The sequence below is a fragment of the Puntigrus tetrazona genome, chromosome 1 (genome assembly GCF_018831695.1).
Source record: "Puntigrus tetrazona isolate hp1 chromosome 1, ASM1883169v1, whole genome shotgun sequence".
Classification (NCBI taxonomy): Eukaryota; Metazoa; Chordata; class Actinopteri; order Cypriniformes; family Cyprinidae; genus Puntigrus; species Puntigrus tetrazona.
In genome coordinates, this window is record NC_056699.1 from 7,649,465 (window position 1) to 7,660,323 (window position 10,859).

The window sequence follows — 10,859 nt, forward strand, 5'->3', positions numbered from 1 at the left end:
GGATTGTGTGATCTTTGAATAATATTGGTCATAAATGTGATACTTTACGTGCACCTAAAGTATACACGCAATAGTTCCATCACAATCAAATATGTTTGCGTACATCTTTAGTTGGACTTCACTACTACTTGTGCATTAAGTATGATTAGTTGTTCCAATTTATCAGACTTTCACACCAGCTTAGTCAAAAGTACAATTGCAGGGTATTTTTATGAGGTGCATAAATGTTAATTAGTATACTGTATACATATATGTATACTTAATATGAAATAAATGTATTTTAAATACATTTTATGATATTTACATATTTTGTACTAGGGATAATGGTTTGGTTAAATGTTTATATAAAAATATTTAATATAAAAAACCAACAACAGCATGCAAACAAAGGGGACGAGGTCCACTAGGGGGCCTCAGCAAACAATGTGCAACTTGACATTTCATTTTAATTTGTCCTGAGCAACTGTTGTTTTTATTAAAGAACATACAGTTCTTCAGACTTGTTAGATTATAAAATTAATGGTGGTTAATTGTTTTAAGAAGCACACCTAGTAAAAAGCAGCATTTTTATAAGAGTTGCTTGAGAAAATAATTTATGTGACTAATTTACTCTGGTTTAAGACTCTGGTTTATTTTATTATTATTATTATATTTTAATAAAGTTTTTCTATTAAAAATATTTCATTAATTGTGAACAGTTTGTGGTGAAATTGCACAACTGGATTTTTTTTACTTCTATTAGAACTGTCAAATGATCAAACAGCACAATTCTGTTACAAAATATCACAAATATATATAAAAAAACATTATTTGTACATATTTATTTTTCAATTATGTAGAAGATAAGCACAAGATAATTCTCTTACAAATTCATCATGTAATACATCTTGCATAGTGCTGCTGTAGTAGTTTAATAAAAATAACTATTGTATAATTTTGTAGTATGTGAAAATCGATCAGCATTGTGAACTACACATAATATAGATCATCAAGATGGGCTTTGTGAGCGTTAGTGTGCTCAGTATGAGCACTGTGTTCAGGGTGTTTTGGGGTGAGATGTATATAATATCTGCAGGGATTTGCTGACTCAGAGGTGATTGTGGGTGACCTTAATGCAGAACTGTGAGGTGGCCACAAGGCCTTGGATTTCCACCGCCCTTGGGGTTATTACAGCCTGCTTCACTTTATACAAGGACACAAACACATTAGATAGACCTGTCTAGACCGCACACTCGGCTATCTGATATTCCAATTAACTAGCTGAGACACGATCCCTCAATAAGCTTGCTATGCAGAGCGCTAGACCTTATGCTTGCCTGTGTCTCTGCAAACTGAAGGTTTCCCTGCATGTCATGTGCTCAGTCAGAAAAAGTTCAATACATGCAAACTTTTGATCTATTTTGAAATTAAAATCGTAGAAAGAAAAGCTTTGTCATATACACTTTTTTAGATCAGAGTGAATCTGTAATACAATTTTTAATTATAAATTGCATTCACGCCCACAAGCCAATGGTTTAAGGTTTTTAAGCAAAGGAAGATCCTAGAACTGACTTAATAAATAAAAAAATAATAATACATTGACAAATAATAGTAAAACTAAAGTGATTACTTAAAATGTATGTCACAACGGGATGCTGTTTATTCACAACTGGGTCTCAGGATTTGGTGGCTCTTATTTTGAAATTACAGTCCTGGCTTTGTGATATGGGTGTGGTATTGTAAACTGCTGCTGTGCAGTGGCAGTTAAATTGTGATTAATTGAATGTTCAAATTATATGTTAAAGAGATATTATAGAACGTGATGCTACAGTCCTATGCACCTCAGAAGATCATCGTTGCCCTCAACAATTACACCATATAGATGTCAATATTTTGAGTCTCAAGTTTTTTGGCACTGGAATGATACTGCTGCAACTGACAAATAGGCTGAAATTTCTCTTTTATAAACAAATAAATATAAAGTATGCATAATATATTCTAGATTATTTTATTATGTTCTAGATTATTTATCATATCATGTATTAAAATAGCATATTGGACTTATTTTTGCATATAATAATTATGTGGGTTATAATACACATTATCATTATTTATATAGATTTTTTTAACGTTATATCATTACCAAACCCATACGCCTATGTTTTTTCAGTTTTTTTTTTTTTTTTTTTTTTTGTCAATATAGCCAAGTAGCTATTATTATTATTATTATGGACCTTTATTTTGGAAAATCGTATTATGACATAATTCACTTCCGGAAGTGACTCTCAAGCTTTATTTGCAGTGGAGCGCTCGTCCCGTTATTCTCTGTAATTATTTTTATGAACATTTTGGGGGTTTTTCTAATAGACGCATCACTGATTTAAGCGAAATAGGCAAAGCCCACCGTGGCATTGCCTGCCAATCTGTAGAAATGTCATAAATATGGTGTAAAAGGAAGAAGCGAGTTTTCCAGTCGGTGGGCGATTTTTTTTCTCCATCATTAATAATCACCGGGAGGAATTTCTCCGTTTTAACAAACGCAAGTATGTCAGGAAAACATTTCAACGTGCACGAAGTGGGCTGTTGCATCAAATACTTCATATTTGGATTTAATATTATATTTTGGGTGAGTTTTGCATTTTTGACTTTGTGCGAGCTGTGAATGTACAGACTTGCATTTTATCGCTTGGGGTTTGCCTTAAAACATCCCCTTGGTTTCTAATACATTGGCTGTGCCTCAAAACCTAGTAAGCTGCCTACCTAGACAGCATTGCCGAACGTTTCAAACGCGTTTATGACGGTGCTGTCGAACGTTCTAAATCCATTTATGATGCTCTAATTTCTGTTGAATATATAATATTCAATGATGCAAAAACAATTAAATGCGAACGTTCCAAAGGGAGCATATCTTGTCCAGAAACTGCAGTTTGAACATTCAAACAATTCGGACTTACCAAACAGTGTTTATGCTGCTAACAAATGCTGCTAAAATGCTCGAAAATGTTAATAAAGGATATATATATATATACAATTAAAACGTTCCAAATGCCCATATTATGCGGTTTGTACGGTCCTAACATCCTTATGATGGTCATAAATGCTGGCAACTGTTGCAAACATGTTGTCTGTGCAGGCTGCCAACTAGGTTTTGAGACACAACCCATGTGTCAGGTGGTTTTTGCCAAGATAAAAATTTATAAAATGTGTGTGCTTAACCGCAATACAAACTCCAAATGTAATTTATAGCGCTTATGCTTGTAAAATATGCATAATTTATAAATGCTTATACTAATATACACTTTTTAGCTGCTGGGGGTGGCGTTCCTGTCCGTGGCTCTGTGGGCCTGGAGTGAGAAGGTGAAGCCCATCTTTTTTACAAACACTTATTATTCTTCTACTTTTTCTCTCTTCTTCGCTCTGGAAGTCTATATTATTATGGTATATATATGGTAGCTCAGTTCTGATCTGAGGGCACATGAGCAGTTTCAGCATTTTGACCACCTACTGATTAAAATGTCAATGAATGCATATATATATATATATATATTTTTTTTATTTTTTTTTTTATATATATATATTTTTGTTTATAATTTCCAAATGGCAAATTAGTGCAAAAATGGACTCAATGTTTAAATAAATATTACTATATAGTATGCTCTAACAAGCGAGACTTGTGGGCACTTGTAGTTTCAGCTAAGGGCCTCCTACTGGTCAAAAGATGTTTTTTTTAAAAATCAAACACACCTGAACCAGCTAATCACTTCTTGCAAAACGTTCTCTGCCCACTTAACTATTTTATCAGTGAATTCGCCATTGTAATGGTATTTAGTGACATTTAGCTACCAGTTTTAGCTACTTTCAATTGATTACGTAAGTCTGCAGGAAGGTAGTTCTCCAAAAGCAGGGTTGGAGTAATTAAAAAGAGCTCCTTACCTTTTCATTTTACTTCTCTTACACTTGGCCTCTTAATAAATTTATTCTCAGTTTTGCTCCCTTTTTTATTTCCATCAGGGGGTTCTGTCCAACATATCCTCCATCACAGACCTGGGTGGGTTTGACCCAGTGTGGCTGTTTCTCGTGGTTGGTGGAGTGATGTTCGTGCTTGGCTTCGCGGGATGCATCGGCGCTCTGAGGGAAAATTCCTTTCTGCTTAAGTTTGTATGTTCTTTTTTTGGTTTGTGTTTTTTTGGGATTTTTTTTTTTTTACCAGTGAGTTCAAGCAGACATGTTGATCGATGTTTACTTGGTGCACATGCCAAAGCAAGGGAATCAGGGTGAATCAAGGTTGTTCTACAAAATGTGTCAGTGCCTCTGTACCAGTATTTGAAATTCAGTTAAGGTTAAAGTTTGCAGGCACAGGTCTTTGGTTTGGCTTAAGTGCCTCGAAACACATCTCATCTGCAAAGTGTTTCTGTGTCCCGACAAACTATCATATCACGTCACACAACTGCGTCTTTAACTGATCTCTCAGTCACACACATGCATCCTATATATATATATATATACATATCCATTTCTAATTAAATGCCCCTCAGTGTCTATAGTGGTTACAGCCCTAGTGTAATGTATAGACTGTTTGTTAGTAAGGGTGTGCGATAATATCATAATTGTTGTTTTAATGATGTACTGTTTGACATTATCAAGTATTTTGCAAGAAACATTCAAAACACCCCGACGGAGTGCACGCATACATGAAGTCTAGTGCATGAGAGCATTTAGAGTGTGTTCTTTCACTGCATGATTCAGTGTAATAAAATGCATTTAGAATGATCACAGAATGTAAGATATAGGTACAGAAAGTATATACATTTATATAATTTCATATACTTAATATCACTCAAAGAGTGCTGTTTCTTTTTTCAAAAATGACCATGATTACAAATGTAATATTGATGCAATGACTCCATTATAAACAGTAATGCTATGAAGAAAATAAAACCTTTTTTTTAGCTGTCTACGGAAGCCCTTAAGATACCAGCACAATAACACTCTCAGGAAAATACAGTCTAATTATCTATAAAATTGTAAAAGGCAATATTCTAACAATGACAATTCAGGATTATCAGACTTAAACCCAAAACTGAAATGATTTACAAAGCAAATTTGAATGGAGTCTGCACTGTATATGAAGTGGTTAAGCTGAATTCGTTGCCATTTTTATACTTGATCCCTAAACTGAATGTTTCACGAATACTAATACAATGCTGCTTTGCAAACGCTGCTTATCTCAGTATTGTGCAGACAGATGTGAATAGAGAGTGCCGGTGGGTAATCACATTTTTGAATAGCTGGATATGAGTAACTACGTAGGTAAGTGGGATTGACTGGATAGAATGTGGTTCTGAAAGTGTGTGAACTTCCTCTCACACAGGTTCTGGTGGTCTGTTACTCCTTTCATATATATGAGAGAGGATGCTGTAAGAGCTTTGTGAGAATGTCAAGAATGGTGTTGCGAAACCCTTACAAGAGGCCCGTTTCCTCTGCGGGGCAATGGAGGCTTTCTTAAAACATCTGGAAACACCAGATGAACTGTGATGTCAGTCTGGAAGTATTCGTTGCGGTCACAGTGACAAATCATTGCTCACTGTACTCGTATAAAAACTTGTGTGCAGTTGGAGATGAATGTTGTGAAAATATGTGACCGTTTTGAGATGGGAAATAAGGAGAACTGCGTCATTTATAAAAAATGGAAATTTCTCTGTAAATGTTTGAAGGATGTTGGCAGGGTTGGGAGTCATAAACCAGAAAAAAAAAAAAATCAGTGTTTAATCTGCTGTGGGAATTTAACACATTCTTGATTTATTGCAGACCCTTAAAGCTGATATTATCCATCATGAGTTGTGTAACCAGAACTCTGCTGTACTCTTCTGCAGTTTTCCGTTTTTCTGGGAATCATATTTTTCCTGGAGTTGACCGCGGGAGTCTTGGCGTTTGTCTTTAAGGACTGGATTAAAGACCAGCTCAAGTTCTTCATCAACAACAATATTAGAGCATACAGAGATGACATTGACCTACAGAATCTCATCGACTTCACACAAGATTATGTAAGAAGACACTGGCACATGCATAAAACCAAACCATTTTTTTTTTCGTGGTAATCAGTATAATGTGCAAACATCAGTGGGCAAAATTAATAAGTGTGCATTTCTTATGCGATTTAATCATTTGACAACACATTATCTAGCTAGCAGCAATATGTCCAAATGAATGGCTTTGGTTGGTTCGCATGTGGATATTCACTGCATCTGTGTTTTTACAGTGGGAGTGTTGTGGAGCTTTTGGGCCTGAAGACTGGAATCTGAATATTTACTTTAATTGTACTGACACTAATCTGAGCAGAGAGAAATGTGGCGTTCCCTTTTCCTGCTGCACCAAGGACCCTGCTGTGAGTAAACACAGAATGTACACTCTTTAACGCTCATGCAGCACACACAGACACACGTCTTCCAGTCACCTTACTGGCTAGAACGTGCCATTGTCTCCTTCCAGAAGACCTGGGAACATAAACAGGAAGTGATGTAGATCCAGCAGACACCCACATATGACACATTTCGCATTAAATCGTAGGCTTTGAGCATTATATTAAAAAGAGAACTGTTAAGTTATCCAGAGGACTAAATGCTGGCTTTCTTATTCTTTTTTTTTCAAAGGAGGATGTGATAAACACACAATGCGGATATGACATTAGAGCGAAAGACGTAAGTATGCATTTGCCAAAAGAATATTCACCCAAAAAGTCATCTTTTATTCACAAAACGTCTTTTTCTGTTGAACGAAATTGGATTTAAAAATCCTAGCCGCTATTATCCATGTAAATTAAGTGGCTGAGAACTGCGGCTGCCAATGTCCAAAATTCCAATAAAAGTATTATTAAAAAATGGTTCGTTTGCACTGTATTTCAAGTTCGTACGGTAGCTTGCTCTAATGTTTTGTAAGTAGAATTGATTGTTTTGCATCTTTGGCTAATGTGTGTTTTTATGTGTGAAGGACAACGAACAGAAGATGTTTATACACACAAAAGGATGTGTACCACAGTTTGAGAAATGGTTACAGGAGAATTTAACCGTAGTTGCCGGAATCTTCATAGGAATTGCACTTCTGCAGGTGAATAAACAACAACGGTCATTGTAATCCACATATGCTGAAATTTTTTTTCTGTATATGTCCCACTATTGACAGCAGCCATAAAAATAAAAAAAAAAAAAGAATATATATATATATATATATATATATATATATATATATATATATATATATATATATATATATATATATATATATATAAATAAATATATATATATATATATATATATATATATATATATATATATATATATATATATATATATATATATATATATATATATATATATATATATATTTTACAAAATGTTGTATCCTATGAGTATGAAGACAAATTGACAGTTCTGTCATTTACATTTACACGATTATTTATATATATATATATATATATATATATATATATATAATTTTACAAAATGTTGTATCCTATGAGTATGAAGACAAATTGACAGTTCTGTCATTTACATTGCACGATTATTTATATATATATATATATATATATATATATATATATATATATATATATATATTTATATATAAAATTTATTAATTAAAAAAAAAAAAAAGAAATCAACAGTATTTCACAATAGTATTATTTTTACCGCATTTTTTCTCAAATAAAGGCAGCCTAAGTGAGTGTCTAGCTAATTCTCCCCAAACTTTTGAGCGCTGGTGCAGGAGCTTAGATATAGCTTACGCTCCGTGACAATTAAATAAACCGGTCCCACTCGATGCATTAAAACCCTTGAATATTGATTGAAACTTGATATTTACAGCCGAAACACAGTCTGCCAAGTGTGGTTATGTTTATTGATTTTTAGACCGCTGCGTGCTGTTTAGGGCATATAATAGTGTGGAATTTAATTTTGCATTAGATTTAATAATGTGCAGGAAGCCACATGTAAAACAAAGTGATAATTAATTCAGTGTCACTTGATATTAAAAACCTTTTCCCTGATTCTAGATATTTGGGATCTGCTTGGCACAGAATCTTCTGAGCGACATCGAGGCGGTCAGAGAGAGCTGGTAAGGAACATCCATGATAAATTAAATCTGCATTACACAAGACTAACAATAAAACTGACCCACTTTTTGAATGAAAAATTAGTCATGTATCTGCAGTAGTCATAATATATTCAACCATTTGTTAAAACTATTTTTTTTAATTCATTTAGACTGGTAGCATTAATGCAGTTTAAGTCTAAACACACTGGTTGAAATAGTATACTTTTTTTTTTTTAAGCTGTGAGTTTGGATGTCACATCTCACTAACATCTGTTTTTCATCTTCCAGTTTGTTCACCTGAAGCTCTCGAGCCTTTCTGCAGCAAGATCCTCCATTTCTCTGTCAGTCAGCAACAGGGTTGGCACATTGTCATCGCAGTATCCTAGCAACCAGTGAGGGATTCCATTCACATAACTCCTTTATATTTCAACGTACAGCAAGATCTTCATGTTTTGCTTCGATCAACTCATTTAAGTGCGGAATTCAACAGCATTAACATGGCTCAGTTGTCGACCTTAAGAAACCCATAAAGAAATAGTTTACCAATAACTGAAAATTACTTATCGTCAGGCTATCCGAGATATGGATGAGTTTGTTACTTCATCAGAATAGATTTGAATGAAATGTAGCATCACATCACTTGCTCACCAATGGATCATCCGCAGTGAATGGGTGCCGTCAGAATGAGAGCCGAAAAAACGCCTTAAAAAACATCACGATAATCCACAAGTAATCCACATAACTCCACTCTATCAATCAACATCTTGTGGAGTAAAACGTTGCGTGTTTTAACCGTTGCTTCTGGACAAATTGCCATCGTTCGTGATAACACTTCACAAGACATTAATTTGATGAGTCAAAGCAGTTTGAGCTCTCAATCTGACGGCACCCGTTCACTACCCATTTCAGCAAATAAACATTTTTGGGTGAACTATTCCTTTAAGGCCATTTGCATTCTGTCTGTAACATTTTGCGTACAGTATATATCCTTCAGATGAGCGTATTTGACACAATAAGCATTGCATTTTGAGAGTTAAGATTAATGCGACTAAAAACCTATTGGCTAGAAGATGCAATGTTTCAGTTAATGAGTTGTTTAGGCAAATGCAAGCAAGCTCAGTGTTTATTAGTTCCGAATGAGTCTGTGCACTTTTTTGCATTTTCTGCATTGTTTGTAGGGAAAAAAAATCTGCGTAATTCTGCAGAACGGATATCGAAATGATAAAAACGTCTTTGTTAATGCTAAGAATACTATAGTTCTATTGGTAGTTAATTACTTGAGCAAATTAGGCTAAGTATTTATTACTTGAGAGAGATGTGTAGAATTCTGTGGAAATCGGACCCAGTTTTAGTGACACGGTAGTATCCTGGAGAGTGTGTTAAACGAAGTGTTACTGTCTACTTCACACTACACGAGTGTTTGACTCACATTACGACTTTCAAATGTACATAAACCATCGAGATGTTTTTGTTTATTTTGCCCACATTGTCAGATTGTGTGTATATTACCTGTTTAATGGATTTTATAAAACACTTGCTTTTGAAACTAAGGGAAAATGCACTGCATGCTTATTGGAATAACACTACATTTTCCCAAGGCGTTCAGCTATATGAAGATATTTTTGTGAATCGCTATGTTTATCTGTACTGGATTTTCAAATTATAGCCACTGTGTAAGTAATGGTGTCACTAGAATGTGTTTTTTTTTTTTTTTTTTTAAACATTAGCACTGAGATTTTGCCAGATTGATTCAGATTGTGGTGTAATGGGTATGTGGGTGAGTTTCATGTCCAAAAAAAATAAATAGAAAGAAAAATAAGCTTATTTTTCTTAACATTTAAGCACGTCTTTCCCTTTTAATTCTCAGTGCTATAATATCATACACATCTGTATCTATTTAATTTCATAAACTTTATATGAGAGTATAAGTCATATTCTGTCATTTCTGAGAAAAAAAAATTCAGACAGTATAATTTTCAGTAGAGTGAGATGTGAATTGCAAATAACTTGGCAATGCTACTCAAAAAATATTAATGGTTCAAAAAAAGCTTAATGTAATTATGATTCAAATGAAAAAAAATTGTGGTATTTAATGATTTAATGCATCTGCCAAAAGCATGAACTTAAAAGGGATGGACTATAATTGGAACATATTATGAGATTCACCCATATACATATATATGGTATTAAATCATCAAATATTTCTGAAATCATGGTGTCTTTACCAGAAAGATGACAAGAATGTTTTGCTTTGATTGTGAAATGAATCTGCAGCCTGTTATAGTGGTTTTGTGACTTTTGTAAAACTGGGATTGTGAGATTATTTGAAACACAAGCTGATTTAATGAATCCCTATGGTCGTGATAATGCCTTTTCACTTTCCTGATGTGAGTAACCCTTCATATGTCATAATTTTAATTTTTTTTTTTTAAGTTTTGGACAGTCTTGGTGAAAGGTAAAAACACTAACTGGTTTTGCAGTATGTGCACAGTAAAACTGGAGAACAGGGACGTTTTGGTATTAAAAATATGCAGGTCTAAACGTATCCCTTTTTTTCTTTGTCTAGCACTTATCTAGCCTGAGTTTTAGCTTATGCAGTGTCCAGCTTGAACTTTTCGTACCTTGTTGACTGGAAATCCCATAAAAATATGATTAAATATTGGCATATTTTTCAAAAAACTAATCATATTGTATAATCATGTTGTTATCAGAAAATTGTGTTTTTCTGAGTAAGAATTATAAAACTTTAGCAGTATAGTTATTGTCTTAGCTGTAAACGGGCTACAAATATT

General features: G+C 33.9%; 1 protein-coding gene across 2 annotated transcripts in view; it reads left to right on the plus strand.

Annotated features, from left to right (window-relative positions):
• Positions 1–2,257: 2,257 nt before the first annotated feature.
• The window catches only part of tspan5b (tetraspanin 5b), an 8,811-nt gene continuing 209 nt past the window's right edge, over positions 2,258–10,859 (plus strand). Inside the window, exons 1-9 of one of the 2 annotated variants that reach the window (XM_043245976.1) lie at positions 2,258–2,605; positions 3,286–3,336; positions 3,991–4,137; positions 5,853–6,023; positions 6,239–6,364; positions 6,630–6,677; positions 6,967–7,083; positions 8,027–8,088; positions 8,356–10,859. The exon at positions 8,356–10,859 is cut by the window's right edge and continues 209 nt beyond it. In XM_043245976.1, the coding sequence (XP_043101911.1) occupies positions 2,525–2,605; positions 3,286–3,336; positions 3,991–4,137; positions 5,853–6,023; positions 6,239–6,364; positions 6,630–6,677; positions 6,967–7,083; positions 8,027–8,088; positions 8,356–8,368 (816 nt within the window). In that variant the 5' untranslated portion in view covers positions 2,258–2,524 and the 3' untranslated portion in view covers positions 8,369–10,859. The remainder of the gene's footprint in view (positions 2,606–3,285; positions 3,337–3,990; positions 4,138–5,852; positions 6,024–6,238; positions 6,365–6,629; positions 6,678–6,966; positions 7,084–8,026; positions 8,089–8,355) is intronic. The other variant, XM_043245977.1, reaches the window with a different exon arrangement.